At 36.1% G+C, this 19659-nt stretch overlaps 1 protein-coding gene across 1 annotated transcript; it reads left to right on the plus strand.

The window, feature by feature from the left end:
* Window positions 1-9255: 9255 nt before the first annotated feature.
* On the plus strand, window positions 9256-10179 carry LOC106778398 (protein FAR1-RELATED SEQUENCE 5-like). The gene has a single exon (XM_014666358.1). It carries the CDS (start codon window positions 9256-9258, stop codon window positions 10177-10179), a length of 924 nt encoding a protein of 307 aa, XP_014521844.1.
* The last annotated feature ends 9480 nt before the right edge of the window (window positions 10180-19659 follow it).

The raw sequence follows: 19659 nt of genomic DNA on the forward strand, positions 1-19659 counted from the left end.
GTTTGGTGCATTGATTTGTGGCCGAGAAATACTGTTGAACTGAAACGACCCTCAAAAGGTATTGAAATCCTCCAGAGTGCGTCTATCTTGCCCATCACCATCACCATTCATATTTTCAGCCATTTGTTCCACTTCCTGCTCAGCTGCAGGCACAATGAGTTGCTCAGGAGTCACATGAGCTAGAGAAGTTTCTCTAGATGCCCGATTCTCTTTTCTTCTTCTACTGTTGTTTCTTCGGGCAGTCTTTTCAACTTCAGGATCTAAAAGGAGAGGGTCAGAAGATCGTGTGCTCCTAGTACGGATTGTGCCCTGCATACATTAGAGCCAATAGTACTAGAGCACCAAGTTAGCCCACAAATAATGAAACAAAATTTATTCAAAGTAAAAAGAATATAAGAGTAAAGCTTAAATAGGTTAGAAATCACACAAAAGTAAAGTAATTGAACCGAAGTCCCCGGCAACGGCGCCAAAAACTTGTTGAGACTTTGGCAAGTGCACCAAATCGCTCAAGTAGTAATACCGGTAAGACCGGATATCGTTTCCCAAGAGACTTCGTTATTACTCTACTATCGTATAATTACTAACTAATTTAAACTAAAGAATGATTCCATTTTTTGTTTCATATTGTGCAATGAAAGTAAAAGTTATGCATAAGTAACAGTTTGAGCTACTTGGGGCTAAAACAAGTGAAAATGAGATGATTGATAACTATATCGAATGAACATGTTGGAGAATGATTTCAACTAATTCCTTTATGCAAATGCACTACACTACCCTTCATCAATTACTTGTTCTTGTCAACTAGCTAAATCACTAAAACCCAATCCCTTGGTGAGATAGCCTAGGTTCATTTGTTAAATCCCAATCCCTTGGTAATCCACCAAATTCACCCGCATTAAGAAAAGAAGTTTATGACAACTAAAGGTCCTAGCTCTATCCATAGACACTATTTCCCTTAGGTGTTTAGTCTAGTTCAAGGTTCACCCAATGTTTCCCAACCTTAAGTAAGCCCCACAATCAAGCTATGGTTGATCAAGTCATAACTAGCATTAAGTAAAAGACAAAAACACCAACAAGCAATGAATGAAGCATTTTTCATTTAAGAACAAGTGCATTCACAAGAAGTTCTTAGTTTACATCACTCTCCAACAATAATGAACTTAGCTCTCCATTAATGAAGAGCTTGAGCTTACAATGGAATGAAAATGGTGAAGAAGAGACTCAAGGAGAAGGAGAGGAGAGCTCCCACTGTCCAGAACTAGCTCCAAGAGGTGCAAGAACGTTTCCCCAGGTCTCAGCCGCCAAGAAGATCCTAACCCTCGAAAACTGTGTGCCTTTTATATGGTAGGGTGCCACATCAGACAACTCGCGCCCAGTGCCATTAAAGTGGCGCCCAGCGTGAAATATCCCTGGAAACAGTGGATTTTCACGCCTAGCGTGAGGAGGTGGTGCCCAACGTGAAATCTTGCTGGAAACAGTCAGTTTTCACGCCCAGCGTGAGATGGGTGGCGCCCAGCGCCAGTCTAGGTGAGCTTCTTGGACTTCTTCTTTGTGGTCCTCCCTTGGTTCTCCACTCTTTATAACTTGAATGTCTTTCCAAAGTACTCAAAGTTCCTACAAAATTTGAGGAAAAGAGATGAAAACTCAAGTGTGTAACCTAAGCTAAGTTTATTCACAAAGTTGGATAAAGAAGAGGATCAAGCATGTTTAAAGCTTCAGCAGTGTTGATTTGGCATGAAAAATGCACCATAGATAATGGTAAGAATTACCGTTATCAACGTCACACATACAAATATTTTCCAATTCAAGTATAGGCATTCTTAAAAGGAAATGTTTGTTTAACGTTTTTTTTGCCAACTATTTGACAACGCCACGTGGCGTTTGTCCGTTGGCTGCTTTTTAAGAAGTAAAAAAACACTCAAATGGTCAGGCGAGGGTAATTTTGGAAACGAGAAAATACGAAACTTGGTTTTGCGCTTTCAATATTCAGCCTTCATTCAGTTTCGCATTGTGTCATCTCTCCCAAACACTCGTCTCTCTCGCTTGGTCTCTTCTCTCTCGCTTGGTCTCCTCTCTCGCTTGCTTTCATCTCTCACTTGCTGGCATCTCACTCTCTTGCTCTCATCTTTCGGTTGCAATTAGAAATCGCTTGCTCTCTCATCTTGGAAACCGTAGTTGTTGTGCCCTGTCCCTTCATTGACGTCCTTGTCGCTTGTTTTGGTAAGTAGAAGTTGGTGAACCCTACCCTTATTTTGGAGCATTGTTTTTTTCGTGTTGCGCCAACCCTAACAGTCTTCTCCACCATTGTTTTTGTGGTTTATCATATAAGTGCAGGTTCAATGGCATCCCAAAACCCAAAATTAAGATGAATTTTTGATTTTTTGTGTGTATTTTTTATCCTCGCATTGTTAAATAATAGTAATGTTTTATTATTGTTGTGTAGTGGTGGCTTCGAATCTCAATGGAGTCATCAATCATTGTTCAAATGAATCTCTTACTCAAGGACGTTCATGTACTTCGCATTAGGATGACACCATTTAGGTGGTGTTTACATGTACTTAGCCCTTTGGAGGTTAATTTGGAATTATTGAAGGTGATGGTATGTCGTTGGGTTGGGCATGATGTTAGCTTTAGGGTCAGTCGACAATTGGTTCATTTTACTGTATTAGATATTTTCATGAGCACTGGTTTAGACATAGGTGGTTTAGAAATCCCATTTGATGAATGTTTAGTTGGTTTGGTTGGTGAAATGTTTAATTCAAAGACCACAACTTTGAAGGAGTTGTTGACATGTTTATTGTCATTGTCTTGGACGAAAACATTGAGGTTGATGTTGTGTGTAGGTTTATATATTAGTGTTGGTTGTGTATTTTTTTCTAGGAAGTCTAGGAATGTTTCTAACATGCTTTGTGCAGTTTTAGATGACTTAGATAGTCTGTGTCTATATGATTGAGGCAGCGATGTACATAAACACATTGTAGATAATATGAATAAATGTATGAAGAAAATAATGTCTGGAGGTATTGCCCACTCACTGAGTCTTTGGGAATGTGGCTGTGTTACAGGTAAAATGATTTATATTTGTTTAACTCAATAGAATGTGTCGAAATGTAAAATATGTCTGACTATTTATTTTCATATTGTAGGCTTAAGCTGTAGAAAGACTTTCTTTGCATGGTCATTCATCTCATAGGAGGTTCCCTCAGATATTGCGTTAGTTCCCCCATAAGTCTAGGTTCCAAAAAATTGAAGATGTGTTTCGAACTGGAGATGTAAGTCTTTCATGGTTTGTTCTATGATTTTTATAATTATTGATGGTGTTGACCAACTAATTTGTTTGTTTCTGTTTGTTGTAGTTAAATTTGGAGTGGTATATTTGGAAGCATGATCGTAACAGGACCGAAATCAAAGCTACTTTCAAATTGTTTGATGTAGGGATTGGTTTAGGAGCATTGCCGAAATAATCGAGGAGTGACGAATCAGATGATGATAGCTTCGATGATGGCACTTGGGAAGCAACTGCAAAGGAGAGATTGAGGAAAAATAATAAAGATATCATAACCACAAATGCAAAGATTGGTACCTTGACGAGGGAGTTAATTCAAATTCGTCAAACTCCAATCTTTAATGAAGAACCTCAATTTGGTTATGATGAAGGTGTTGTTGGAGGTCATGAAGCACTTGCGGGTGGAGCTGATGAAGAAGTTAGTGGAGGACATGAAGAATTTCCTATAGGTGCCTTTAATGAAGGAGTTGTAGGGGATGGACAACATGAAAATGAAGTTGAGAAAGTTGGAGCATCTCACCATGCAACTATTGAAATTGATGATGATGGTGATGATGATGGACGAGAGGTACCATTGGTTATCCCCCCATTGCGTAGTTTTGTTGGTGATCCAACAACTGTTGTCGATGTTTACCAATTGTACAACGCAGTCAGCGTTAGAGATAGAAGACATAAGTAATTACTGATAATTTTATTTTTCATTCATGAAAGGTGATTGTTTCTTATTGAATAATACTTAGTTTTTCAGGGTTGTATGTGAAATCATTGGGCAAACCTTGAGCACAACTTCTATTCACACTTTAGCTCCTTTCAAATACATTGATAACATGGTAAGTATTTCGTGACATGCGTTTATTTTTAATGTTGGTATTCATTTTAATAAATTGTTCAATTGTGAACGTGTAGTTGGTGCTATTTGTTAGTACAATTTTTATGCACTTTGAGAAAAGGAGGACCGGTGTTGTGAAGAGGATGAATTTCAGTTCATTATTTTCAGTAAGTTGAAATTTTTATGACATGGTGTAGTTGATGGTGGAAATTATGTGCTAGGCATTGTGGATTGATGAATTTCAAACTATCCTCAGGACCAAATACTTGCTGATTATAGGAGACGTCCACAAAATCGTCGTGTGTTTACTCTTTATAATTACAACACCTATTTGCATTCTGATCACTTTGGACTTCAAGACATTGAAACAACTGACTTTGTGAGTGAGGTTTAATTTTGACTGTGTTGGTGGTGGTATTTGGGGAATTTATTTTGTTCATGTATTGACATTTTGTTTTCTATGTTTGTAGTTGTTTCTTCCATTTGTCCATGATGGGCATTGGTGGTGCTATTCAGTGAAGCTTAACACATTAGAGATATTTGTGATTGACTCGTTGGGGAAGGGCATAAGAGACTGGAGAAGGATTGACATCGCTGTTGTATGTGTGCAGAATTTATGTTTCAAAAATAATTTGCTTATTGTCATTTACTGATGTATTCTTAACTTGTTATTCTAATTTTTAATTGGTAGGCTAAAAACATTGCATGATTTTTTTGCATCTTGTACAACAGACCAAAAGGGAGTGTTGGACCTTTGTTTGTTGCACAAGCAAATATCCCATCCCAACCAAACTTGTAAGTTGTTCTTACCATTGTCTTTATATTTTTGTTGTTGTAAGTGATGTAGGTTATGATATGTGGTTTATGTTTTGGTTGTATTGTTTCATACATGACTGTAGAGTTATCATGTTAAAAGCAATGGAAATTTGGGATGAAGAGGAGAAATACCATGGGAAAAGCATGCCGCAATATACGAATGTAAGTAAGAATATGATTGTTAGTAATGGTTCATGATTGTGTTAAATTTGAAATTGATATGTGGTTTATGTTTTGGTTGTATTGTTTTGGACATGAATGTGGAGTTATCATGTTAAAAGCAATGGAAATTTGGGATGGAGAGGAGAAATACCATGGGAAAAGCATGCCATAATATACGAATGTAAGTAAGAATATGATTGTTAGTAATGGTTCATGATTGTGTTAAATTTGAAATTGCAATATTTTGATTTCAGGAGGATTTGCTTGGAATTAGAGAACAGTATGTACGTGATTGAATCCTGGACAACGAGAACAAAAAAATAATTGATGTGCTAGCGGAGTATGGATAGTTGTAGGATTGTTTCCCTTTGTATAAAAGTAGTTTGTTTTTAGAGGAATATGTATTTTTTCCAACCAAATTGTTATATGTACAGATTGTAAGAATCAATTATATATATGAAGAAACTGTGACAAAGATTGAGATATGTACACAAAATTATTGGAATAAGATGATTGATTTCAAGATTTATTTATGTGCAATGAAAATGTAATTAGGTTGTGTGTTTTTTGATGACAAAGGAACATGGTATATTAATAAGTCTTTTAAATTGATGGAATGTTTTAAAAATTTAGGTGAAGTCCTGTAAACTGTGCAGCAAAAATGACCCTTGTAATCGTTTACGAGAACTTGGTAAACGATTACACGAGTGAAATTTGGTTTTTGGACAAGTAGTTGCACTGCACGAGCAACCTATGGTAACTTGGGTGACCACAATTCAATTTCAGTATGTTTTCACACAAGATTAGTGCTTTTAAGTTGAATTTGTTGTTTAGGTGTGCATATATGACTGAAGGTCATGTTTGAGGGAGCCCATCATGGTGTAAGGGACCACTTTTGATGAGAATAGCCACTTAGGTGAGGTCTTGTAACCTCTGCACCAAAAAACACCTTTGTAATCATTTACGAGTGCTTGGTAAACGATTACACGAGTGAAATTTGGTTTTTGGACAAGTAGTTGCACTGTAGGAGCCACCTATGGTAACCTGGGTGACCACAGTTCAATTTCAGTGTTTTTTCACACAAGTTTAGTGCTTTTAAGTTGAATTTATTGTTTAGGTGTGCGTATATAGGTGGAGGTCATGTTTGGCGGAACCCATCATGGTGTAGGGTACCACTTTTGATGGGATTAGCCACTTAGGTGAGGTCCTTTAACCTCTGCACCAAAAAACACCTTTGTAATAATTTACGATAGGCTGGTAAATGATTACACGAATGAATTTTGAGTTTTGGACAAGTAGCTCAACAGCAAGAGCCATGTGTGGTAACCTGGGTGACCATAGTTCAATTGCAGTGCTTTTTCACACAAGTCCAGTGATTTTGAGTTGAACTTTTTGTTTAGTAGTGCGTATATGGTTGGAGGTCATGTTTGGGGAAGTCCATCATGGTGTAAGGGACCATTTTGATGATATGAGGCACTTAGGTGAAGTCCTTTAACCGGTGCACCCAAAAACACCCTTGTAATCGTTCACTAGAGCCTAGTAAACGATTACGCAAATAATTTTGAGTTTTTGACAAGTAATTGAGCAGCAGGAGCCATCTGTGGTAACCTGGGTAACCACAGTTCAATTGTAGAGTTTTTTCACACAAGTTTATTGCTTTTAAGTTGAATTTGTTTTTTAGGTGTGCGTATATAGTTGAAGGTCATGTTTGGGGAAGCCCATCAAGGTGAACGAGACCACTTTTGATGGGATTAGCTACTTAGGTGAGGTCCTGTAACCTTTGCACCAAAAAACACCTTTGTAATTGTTTACGAAAGGCTGGTAAACGGTTACACGAATGAATTTTTTGTTTTGGACAACCAGTTGAACTGCAGGAGCCACCTGTGGTAACCTGGGTGACCACAGTTCAATTCCAATGTTTTTTCACACAAGTCCAGTGAGTTTCAATTGTTTGGACACTTTGTTATGGAGGAAAAAATATATTGTTATTTGTTAAGAAAAAAGAAAGACTCTAAATGATTTCATTAAGGTGAATACATTCATTTTAGTGACATCATAACATGACATCTAACAAATTTAAATAAGTGCACATTAAGAACATCTTGAAGTCTATTTTAATAATATTAAATTAATCCCATAACAAAGTGTTAAGTTTTCATAAGATAATATTACAGTTATCCGAGGAAGTCATATTTTCACCTGCATTACAAAGGATATATGAAATGATATCATATTTGAACTAATTGTTGTTTACTTGTTTGGATGATGATGGTTGGTTAGATGGAGGAACAAATTTGCGGAGGATGTTATCCACATTCACATTGTTTTCTGCCCACAACGGTAGTTGAATGACAGGTTTTGGCGTTTCCTTCAGCAGGTCAATTGCTGGAGGACAAATTTCAGGTGGAAAAACCTTTATTACATTGCGATGAACAATATTTAGGTAGATTGTACTTGATTGAACACCATCAAAGTTAATTACTACTTAAATATGAAATTAATATATCATACACCATGAAAGGTAATTAGGACTAAAATTAAAAAGTAAGTATTGAATGCATGGTTTACAAGATTCCATAACAAGACGAAGCCAACTCGAATATTATCTCCAAATTGAGGATCTTCCACAACTCTCTTGTGCAATGAAGCCTTCATGGTAGCAGTTGGGTCCTACTCACATTTAATCAATGATTAATTTCAATAAACAACAATTATTTTACTTTTAAACAAATAATACCTTTATAGTCAAGTGCATCTCTCCCAAACCATTGGGCTTGCACTCTTTTACTAAGCAAGCAATAAATGGAAGGAGCTGAAATAATTTGGCCTCTTGAAGGGAATTGACGTTCTCAAATTTTCCCTCAATAACGAGACCTGTAATTGTAAAAATCATTTGAAAAATGAATTATATTGTTAAACTTGAAATTTTAGTTCTATTACTTGAACACAAACGTACCATGGTGTTCAATAAACATTTGAGCCCACTTCCATGTATTGGAGTTGAAATCTCGTTCATATGTTGCCTGAGCAACATCATTAGCAAATTCTTGAGTGGATTTTAGTTCTTATGTATTTTTCCTATTCAGGAAAGCCGCTTGAACATTACCGGCAGGACCAGGTATAAGCGATGAAGAAGCATCACATTTTTTAAGAAATGATTCAAGGGCGTCATCATCATAAACAAGGTCTTCCCATGCATCCATGATTATCCTTTGATAACCTGCAATAATTTCAAATCCAGGTTAAGGACACTAGAACAATACAAAGCTAATATTAAGACATAACAATTGAAATAATTAAAAAATATCTCACAAATACAGCGAACTACTTCATGGGATAATAATGGGTATGAGCAAGATATATAAAGACCTATGCACCCATATATTGAATTAAATTTCAATCTTTATTAATAAAATATAATATTTTGACTTTTTCGATTTGATGTTCAAATTAATGAGGATACATTGCTTGAGTAATGAGCCACATACTTTTTGGCACAAATTGATGAAAGAGGAAGTCTCTTAGCTTGCTTAAAAGACATTACATTAAATGTGGGGAAGGGAAAGTAAGCTGCAATAAATGTGGGCAAGGAGAGAGAAAATCTTTTTTGTGAGGAAATTTAATGCAAGGATCCTTAACCAAATCAAATGAAGTTTTCGTAGTATTGTATGTGAATTTTGCTTGTACTCCTTGCAAGAGACACCTCTTCCCTCCAAAATACTTCCTCTTTCTCTCATTACGTCCTTCAACCATCTATCTTCATTAAAGGCACTGTGTTTATTGCCCAGGGGTGGAGTTTGGTGAAGAGGACATTAAGTTCATTTAAGGAGGAGACACTAAGCCTTTCACAAGAGGTTGATGAGGACCTCTTCACCTTCATTTAAGGCATTGTGTAGGTATGAATGTGTTTGTTTCATTTAAGAAGGCACTTCATTTTACTTCTTCTTTAATGATATTTCTCATATTTCTTAAAGTATTTTGTTTTGTTGATTTTAAATAAAATAAAATTTATGTGGGTACCCATTTCCATATAATGTTTTAATTGTGTTGATTGGCATTTTGTTAATATTTATCCTTATTGAATACAATTCTTTTTAGTTCAGAAATGTCAAAAAATTTAATATCCTTTGCACTTTGATCAGGCTAGGTTTTGGTGGTTGTGATGGCTACAAGCACAACTAATGTGCACGAGCTGCCTCATTGTAATACCAATATTCCTAACCCAAATGATACGTGTTTCGACTACGAGCCAACATTGCATATGTGTTTTGATACAATGGAAGAAGCAAAACAAATTTACATAAATTACGCCATTAGATGTGGATTTGCTGTGCGTACAAGAACTTCTAAAAAAGATAAGGAGAACAATGTGTACTACTTGCGATTAGTTTGTTCAAGGGAAGGCAAATATGTATCTTCCATCAAACCTGAGGTCAAAACACTTCCTAGTCAAACAAATCAATGTCCAACTGGCATTACCATTGCAAGGAAGGACAATAAATGGTTTATAAGGACTGTCGTGCTAGATCACAGCCATGACCTATGCCCGAATACCACTAAGCTAATTCCTGGGAATAGAAAATTAAGCATGCAAGCTAAACACACGTTGGAGGTGAACAACGATGCGGGAGTTTGGATAAATAAGAGTCTCCTTAGCATCGTGAGCAATATAGGTGGATTTAAAAACATGGAATTCATAGAACGAGATGCGCGAAACTACATTATGCAACACAAAAGATCGTTATGTAAGGATGGTGATGGTCAAGCCCTCCTACGACACTTTTCATCTATAAAAGATTTAAATAACGAGTTCTTCTATGACATTGCATTGGACAAAGGGAATAGAATCTGTAGTGTGTTTTGGGCAGATGCAAGAAGTCGAGCTGCATGTGAGGAATTTGGTGGTGTTGCGTCATTCGACACCACCTACTTAACAAATAAGTATGACATGCCATTTGTGCCTTTTGTCGGAGTTAACCATCATGCTCACTCAGTAAAAACACAAATTACCGCGGCTTTTACCGAAGGCTTCTCGGCCTCGGTAATTTCAGTTTTCCAAAGGCTTTACCGAGGGCCTGTAGAGTAGTGAAATACCGAAGGCTTTAGGTCGTCGGTAAGAGAAGTCTTATTTACCGAGGGCCTGTAGAGTAGTGAAATACTGAAGGCTTTAGGTCGTCGATAAGCGAAGTCTTATTTACCGAAGGCCTTTGCCCCTCGGTAAGTGGTTCGATTATAAGAAATAACAAATTGGGTTTTCGTTCCCCCATTTCGCAAAAATTGTTCTTCCCCAAAACAGTAGAAGCTATCCACCATCTCTGAAATTGCCCTCTATCCTAACTCTATTCATTAACCCCATTCGTGCTTGTTCCCTAATCCTCCATTGCAATCGCCGTTCCCCAATCTCCAGTGTACGATTTCTCTGCAAACCCTCACTCCCCAATCCTCCATTGTGGTCGCTCTTCAATCGTAGGTGTCCATTGTAGTCGCATTGAGGGCTCCTTAGGAATTTAGTGGTTGAAGTCAACTATTGTGGCGAGATTGTTGGAGGTGGTTGCTTGCCGAGGGGGTTGTCGCCATTATCGCGAGGAAGGGCGGGTTGCTGTATGACGAGGAATTCCATTGTTGTTGCGTGAACTCGCAACTGCTGCTACGTGAGGAGGTGTTCCATCATCGCTAGAGAAGCTATTGAAGGGGGCTGTCGCGGAGGTAAGTTGTAAATTATGATTGTTGGAAGTTGCTTATTCTGTGTTTTCATATGGTCTCTGTAATCCAATTTGTGTTTGATTTTGTTGAGTTGATGTTGATTGCGGTTGTGCGTTTGAAGATCTGTGTAGTGAGTAATATTGACTAGTTTAGTGTTTTTGAATGGTTTTTGGTTTAGTTGTGGTTTTAGTTGGGAAGTTGAGTGTCTGTGGTAGTTGTATGTTGAGTGATTAGTTGGAAGGATGTGTGTGAGAGGGAGAGTTGCTTTGTGAGATGGAGAGATGCTTTGTGAGAGTTGCTTTGTATGTTGAGTGATTAGTTGTATTTTGAACCAGTAAGATGAAGTTTTATCTATAGGTTTCTTTAAAGAAAAGATACAACACTACTTCTAACAATAATCAAAAGGTTCCAAAATCATGTTTCTCTTGGAACCTGTGACACTCAAACCATTCATGCTCTGAATTGGTGTTCCAATTCATCTTATCGATGTTGAATGAAATGTCAACATCCAATTCTTTTGATTACACACAGAGAAATAGAAGATAATTTAGACAGGAAAAAGAATCAAATATTAGTTGTAAATGATTGTTATGAATACAATCACAAGAATAGGCAAATCCCAAGAAATAGAAAAGGGCCATGACAAGACCCAACAAATGCTACAAACGAACTGAAAAAGGGGTTGAAGAAAAAGCTGCCAACAATGGAAGCACTTTGGCACATGGACATTCACTTGATCTAGGAGAAAGCTGCACAACATGAGGCTACCAGCAAGAATTCATTATCCCTTTTGCTTCAAAGTCCTGCAAACCACATTCCATGGCTTCAAAGTTGCAGCTGCCAGCACCTTATGATTCAAAATCCAACTGGCTTGCTTCTTGAAACCAACTTTTCTGAAACAGTAACACATAATTTCTTGAGTTACAAGGATGGATGACGTTTCATTTGTGTTAATGTAGTATGATGGACCAAACCAAGGAAGCATCTAGTGAATTAGGATCTTGTTAAGCTTTGTTTGTGCCGTCCAAATTGATTCTAGTGTTTATTATAAATTCTGGTGCAATTGAGTGAAAATTCTGCATAGTTAGCAACTGCTACTGTCATTTGCTGTAGCTAGTTGTTTCTGTGCATTGTGGCTGTTTGAACAAGTTTATTTTACCATTTTAAACTTGTGTACACTGTTCAAATGGTCATTTGCAAGCCTATATGCAAAATTCCCCTTTAAACCACCAAATTTTGCTGCATTGTTGGTTACAGTTGTTGTGAATTGATGAATCAGATATTTTCAATGTATTCTTACCATTTGTGCAAGTTTATTTTACCATTTCAAAGTTGTATGCACTATTCATTTGGTCAAATTTGAGCTCATATGAAAAATCATTTCCTAAACCATTATTTTTTCCTTATTTTGGAAGTGAACTAGTGATTTTCGAGTGCAGTGTGATTCTTTACTGTCTTAGTGTCTAAACACCTTCAAATTGATGATAAAAAGTTGCTCTAAACATCGAATCATGTTTCCATACGTGTTTATGCAGAATCACCCATTAAACCACCAAATTGTGCTTAAATTTGGAAGTGATCTTGTGATTTTCTGCTGCATTGTGTTCCTTGGTTGTCTTAGTGCTTAAACACTTTCAATTTGATGATATAAAGTTTCTTGAACCATCATTTGAGCTTTTGAAACACCGCCACTCAATTTTCAGTTTGAAAGCACCTTTTTAAGTGCCACTTTCTAGTGCAGTTTGCCATTTTAGTGTTGTTTGGTTTTGTGTATTCTTTAATTTTCAATTCTAGGTTGGCAAGAGCTGGTTACATGTTTCCAAATGGAATTATATGATCCAAAAAGTGTAATCCAATCATAAAAAGCAAAAGAAAACCATGCAATCCAGTTTTGAACCCCAAAACCTGAAAATAACTAAATTTACAACTAAAATGCACTAAAGTGAAGTGGTTTGATGTATGTTTCTCGACTAGTGATAACGGTTGATTTAACGTGTTTGTATGTGTATATTTTGTGAACAAATCAACTCCTTTAAAGCTTTTACCTTGTTTTATCCTTAAGTTTAGTGTGTTTCCTAGTTTTCTTGTGTTTTATTTAGTATATGCTTGTTTTTACCTCTAATCTCTATGTTTGAGTGTGTGAAATAAATGAATAGGAAGCAATTCTAGTAGAGGAAAATAGGCAAGAACTCAAGGGAACATGTTTTGGGACAATAAAAGATCAATTTGAAGCAAATACTCATGTTGGACGCCTTTGGAAGCGCACAAGAGCTTGAATTTTAGAGTGCTGTCAAATTTCCACGCCCGGGCGCCCTGTGGTTTGCTGTTGGTGCTTAATTATAGCGCCCGGGAGCCCCTGGGAGGCGCTGAGCACCCTTTTCTACAAATTTCACGCCTGGGCGCCCCAGAAGGGCGTTGGGCGCGACTTTCCGCTGATGTGTCAAAATGGGTTATTTAAACATGGGTCTCGCGATTTTTAGGGCATTCTTCTCCTCCTACACTTCATTCTTCACCTAAAGAGATTGGGAGAGTCCCATGAAGGCTATTTGGGGTGTTGGGAAGCTCTCTCACTCCTCCTTGGGTCTTCAAGCTTCATCAATGGTGATTTTGCCCCTTTTGGGTTGAGGAAGAAGATGGGTCACAAATTGGAGATGGAGATGCGAAGGGGAGGCGCAAATGAAGCATGGAGCAGCTGCCAAGAACCTTGGGAAAGGCTTTNCATCTTCTCTCTGGTTCCAATTTCTTCCCTATCTCTTCAATTTTGTAGAGCCCTAAGTTCTCCACCATGGAGGGTTTTTCCTAATTTCTTGTTGTGGCTTGATCACCCATGGCATGAATTTTGGTTCTTGATGTATTGAGAAATATGATTGAACCTAGAATTGAAATTGAAGACTTATTGGATGGAATTGAGATGTTTGTGAATGCATGAGAATGAAATGGATGAATTCTAGTCTTGACAAATTGTAAATACACTATGTTAAATTCCTTGCACACCAACTGTTTGATAAAATACCAAAAAGAGTTTCTTGTGTTGTTTTTGTGCACTTTGATGTCTAATTGAGTTATAAAAGGAAGAATTGTCATGTGTTGCACAAGTCCCTCGGGAGAGAACGATATTTATCACTTGCTACGCTGCGACCGGTGCACTTGCCGTTCCTTTAGGTGTTTATGTTAATTTCAAGGTTCACAAAATATTTCCCAATACTAAGCAAACCCTAACATCATGCCATGGTTGATCAAGTCATAACAAGCTTTAAGCAAAGAAATAAACACTAACAAATAATGAAAGAAGCATAAATTCATTTAGAACAAGTGCATTTACAAATGGTTTGTATAGTTTACATCATTCCCCAACATATTTATTCCACATATTCATCAATGATTTCATTTTCAAGTGTTTTGGCCCCATGTAGTTCAAACCTTTACTTATGCATTACTTTTACTTTCATAACACAATTTCACACAAAAAGGGAATCATTCTTTAGCTTAAGTTAGTTAGTAATTATGCGATACTAAAGTAGTAACCGAGTCTCTTGGGAAACGATATATGATTTTACTACTTGAGCGATTTGGTACACTTGCCAAAGTCTCAACAGCTAGCTGCAAACTTTGACCATATGAACAATATAAGCAAACTTTAATTGACCAAATACACTTGCTGGACCATGGAAAATGGACAGGAAATAACAGAATCTCAAAATTAGTGTAGTAGTTGCCAATTATGCAGCAATTTTAGTGAAAAATGTCACCAAAACAGGTATAAAATGGAACTACAGTAGTGAAAATGAACATCAGGGACTCAGCTGTTCATATGGCACTTCTAACATGTTTGTATCATCAAATGGAAAGTGTTTAACCAATGAAACATGCCAGAAAACGTCCAATGCAGAATTTCACTAGTTGAGTTGGAAATTTAGCAAAAATGGAATGGCTGAAACTATTTTTGTGCACAAGGATGGAGAATGACCATTTAAACAGTGTTGACAAGTTTGTAATGATCAATTACACTTATTAAAACGTTCCAAAACTAGAGAAGCACACAGAATCCAAAAAACACCTTGCCACAACCCAATTTTGACTCAAAATTGATTGTTTAGTGTACCATTCTGCACTTAGACCATTATATCACCAAATGAACTCTCCTAGCAACTTTTAAACATCATTTTAGACTTGCTAAAACTGTCACACAACATAGGAATGGTAGAATTCGAAATTTAAGTTTGCTATGGCCAAAAACTCATAAAAATCACTCCATTACAACACCAAAATTGAGTTTAAAGGATTCAGTAGACTAGGAAATGTCAAAAGTGACTCTAGAATGTCTAAGTACACAATACTAAGCTGGAAAACAATAGCTAGTAGAGTTAAACTCGAATTAGACTCAAAAACACCTTGCCACAACCCAATTTTGACTCAAAATTGATGGTTTAGTGTACTATTCTGCACTTAGACCATTATATCACCAAATGAACTCTCCTAGAAACTTTTAAACACCATTTTAGACTTGCTAAAACTGTCACACAGCATAAAAATGGTAGAATTTGAAATTTGAGTTTGCTATGGCCAAAAACTCATAAAAATCACTCCATCACAACACTAAAACTGAGTTTAAGGTGAGAATTTGTCAATTCACCTAATGTAGACTTATTATAAGGTATGTAAACATCCTAACAAGTCTAACTTAGTCTAATCAAGGTAGGAAAGTAGTGGAAAATAAAGAATAAGCTAAAACTCAAAGTTTGAGTTTTAAGTACCTAAAAAGTGAACTTTTAATGTGAGAATTTGTCAATTCACCTAATGTAGACTTATTCTAAAGTATGTAAACATCCTATCAAGTCTAACTTAGTCTAATAAAGGTAGGATAGTAGTGAAAAGCAAAGAATAAGCTAAAACTCAAAGTTTGAGTTTTAAGTACCTAAAAAGTAAACTTTTAAGGTAAGAATTTGTCAATTAACCTAATGTAGACTTATTTTGAGGTATGTAAACATCCTAACAAGTCTAACTTAGTCTAATAAAGGTAGGAAAGTGGTGAAAAACAAAGAATAAGCTAAAACTCAAAGTTTGAGTTTTAAGTACCTAAAAAGTGAACTTTTAAGGTGAGAATTTGTCAATTCACCTAATGTAGACTTATTCTAAGGTATGTAAACATCCTAACAAGTCTAAGTTAGTCTAATAAAGGTAGGATAGTAGTGAAAAGCAAAGAATAAGCTAAATCTCAAAGTTTGAGTTTTAAGTACCTAAAAAGTGAACTTTTAAGGTGAGAATTTGTCAATTAACCTAATGTAGACTTATTCTAAGGTATGTAAACATCCTAACAAGTCTAACTTAGTCTAATAAAGGTAGGATAGTAGTGAAAAGCAAAGAATAAGCTAAAACTCAAAGTTTGAGTTTTAAGTACCTAAAAAGTGAACTGGAGCGTTGTCCGCCTCGCGTAGGCACTGGAGCGACGTGACCAGGAGATCACTGATTTGAGAGCAGAGTTTACAAACTTTAAGGCCCTGGTCATGAGTGTCTTGCCTCAAAGTGCACAGGATCAGCTCCAGCCTTCATCAGTCCAACCCTCATTAGTCCAGCCCACAACAATCGAGCCCACACCAGTCGAGCCATCTGTGGAGGAGCAAGATGATGAAGATCAATCTGACGACTATGTAAAATTTTAGTTTGATTTTGTTATTCATCATAGTTGTTAGAACATAGTACTGATTTTGCTACATTAGGATCACTAGTACATTTGGATGTTATTAGTACATTATGATTTGGTACATTATCTTTGCTTAGAAATGGATGATTTTGCTACATTATGATATTCTTATAACATAATGTACATTATGCTTTTTCATGAATGAATGGATGATTTTGGGATGCATAATATGCAGGTCTGTTTGTGGTTTGAAACTTTTATACAGGTTTGTCTGTGTTGTGAACATTTTATGCAGGTATGTGTGGTTGGATAAGAAAGACAAATATCACCCATATTTCAGTGGATGAAACCGAAGGCTTTACCGTGGGCTTTTGCCCTTCGGTAATTACCGAAGACTTTTGGCTCTCGGTAATTACGAAAGGCTTCTGCCCTTCGGTAATTACCGAAGACTTTTGGCTCTCGGTAATTACGGAAGGCTTCTGCCCTTCGGTAATTACCGAAGGTTTTTGGCCCATGGTAATTATCGAGGGCTTTTGCCCTTCGGTAATTACCGAAGGCTTATGGCCATGTAAATGTTCCATTAATGCAGAGAGAGAAAAAGAAAGATTGTTAAGGATAGTGGGGATGTGTAGGATTTTGGAATAAAAGAAAATAGTGGAGAGGTGTAGAATATTTTTGCAATAAATGAAAATAGTGAGAAGGTGCAGAAACACTTGAAATTGTGGAAGGATCAATTATTAGTTTAAAAAATTTATAATTATTGTTGTCACAAAAATGTACGTTAAAGCGGTACAATATTTATATTTGTAGTAGAGTAATGTATTAATAACATAGAATGTTGTTGACTTAGAATAGTGGATAAAAAATTGAATAAGTTATTAGATGAGTTTAATTGGAAATCATAGCCAAAAAGCCTTATAGTAAATGATGTTATTGTTTATTTGATTTATGTGGATACCATAGATGGATTGTGACTTTGCAATACTTGTGTATTGGTACATTGCAGACAAACCTTATCCTTCATGTAATATCCCTAACACATTATGCCTATTACAGATATATTTCCATTTTATTTACTCCTTTATTTCTCAACCACAAAACATAAGGATATTATAACTCAAGATTCAAGGGAAGAAAATATAGGAACACTATCATTTACTTTCACAATAGGTTTTGGAAAATATGGTGCATAATTTAGTGATAATATATATGTTTTATTTTTCAACAGTAAAAGAGATTTTTTTTGGTCTCTATTTTTTTTCTAAAATTTAAAATTATTTTTCATATTTTTCTTTTTGTATAGTATTAGATCTCTCTGGATATCATATCAGAGAGAGAAATGTTCCAATGTACAAATCATTCAACAACAAAAGATATAAAGGATTCATTTAATAAAAATCGTTATTAAATCAAGTATTGACATGTTTTAGTAGAGAATTTTCTAACGGAATAGGATAAGATAATTTAATTTTTTTTTTATTTTATTAAAGGTTATATATATATATATATATATATATATATATATATATATATATATATTATATTTAAAAAAAGAGAAATAAATCATAAATGAGAACATTTTATTTCATAGGAGTCTATTCGCATTTCTTGTTTCTTTTCTATTGTTTTTAATTGATCTTTTTTAAAATAAAAAATTGTTCTTCAATATTTATAAAAATAAAATAAAAGGAGCCGGACTAGGGAGGACATAAAAACCCGTACCCGCGGGTATTCGTAGATAAAATCCGTTATAGGTATATAATACTCGTGGATAAAAGGTATAGAAAAGTATTTTGGATGAATTTCTTATTTGATCATTGGATTGCAATAGTATAAATATACAAATTGATNTATAGAAAAGTATTTTGGATGAATTTCTTATTTGATCATTGGATTGCAATAGTATAAATATACAAATTGATTGGAAAGAGTGAAAAGGGAATAAACTCCACCAATTTAATATCAATTATTATAATATCAATTATAATAATCGATATTTAACACTAATAATTAAATTAAATAAAGGGAAAGTAAATATACAAGAATTAGCTAATAAAGGTTAATTATTCCAATTCAAAACTAATTATTATAATTGATAAAAGGTACATGCGGGTAGCAGGTAGCGGGCATTTTAATACCCGTTTGTTAATGGGTCGGGTTCGGATATCACACTATTCGTACCCATGGATACCCACAACCCGTCTGCAAAATGAAATTTCAATTTTACCCCCTTTAAATTATTTTCTAAGCTATCTTTCTGCTGTCAAACCCTAATTTCAATTTTTTTCCCCTACACATTTGCATTGTCGTCACAGAAAGAGAGAAAATCCTAGGGTTTCCTTTCAAAGGGTCACACTTAGTGGCTCATTCTATCCTTTCTCTTTCTCCTTCATCACACTAAAGCCAGAAGAAGCTTGAAGTTTATGCTTTCTCTCCACTGTGGACGACCAATGCTGGGACAAGGATGATATGCGTCTTGAGCAGAGGCAACAACCTAACAGCAGCAATGACAGAGCGATGGCGCGGCGAGGGTGCCGTGAGAACGTAGCCAGTGGAGCAGCGATGACGCGATTCAGGGAGGCGTTCCTCCTTTCTTCTTCTTGGATCGGAAGTGAACTCCCTTTGTTGTGGTGCAGCGAGGCACGACAGTGGCAGCTCAGAGGCGGTGAATCTGCGATTCGTTCCATTTTTGTATCATCTTTCAGAAGGGAAAAGATTTGGCGTCCTGGGATTATTATTCGAGCTCGTTTCATGGAGAAGAAAAAGTTGTCCCGAGGTTGCTAGGGACTTCTCTTGTACCGCGTTGCACAAGCACCAGATGGGGAGGAGAATGAAGACTCCTCTGAACTTGAGAAAGAAACCCTAATGAAGGGTTTGGGCTTGGCCCATCTTGAAAGTTATTAAAAAAACCTAAAAAAAGTTTGTACCTGCCCATTTTGAAAAAACAAATAAATAAAATATTAGTTTTTTTAAAGTATTATTGAGCTAAAACGAATATTTAACAAGTAGCCGCGGGTTGGGAACGAGTACGGAGTATAGTTTTTTACATGCGGATTGGGTTCGGATATCACACTATCCGTGTCCGACCCGACTCGTTGTCATCCCTAAGCCAGACTAGGTACGGGTGGGCTCATTGGCTGAAGAAAGAAATAGAAAACCAAAAGATATATATATATATATATATATATATATATATATATATATATATATATATATATATAT

Source organism: Vigna radiata, unplaced genomic scaffold (assembly GCF_000741045.1).
Source record: "Vigna radiata var. radiata cultivar VC1973A unplaced genomic scaffold, Vradiata_ver6 scaffold_338, whole genome shotgun sequence".
NCBI lineage: Eukaryota > Viridiplantae > Streptophyta > Magnoliopsida > Fabales > Fabaceae > Vigna > Vigna radiata.

Bases quoted from the DNA above. Each gene is read 5' to 3' on its own strand.
- LOC106778398 (XM_014666358.1), top strand. From the start codon at position 9,256: ATGGCTACAAGCACAACTAATGTGCACGAGCTGCCTCATTGTAATACC.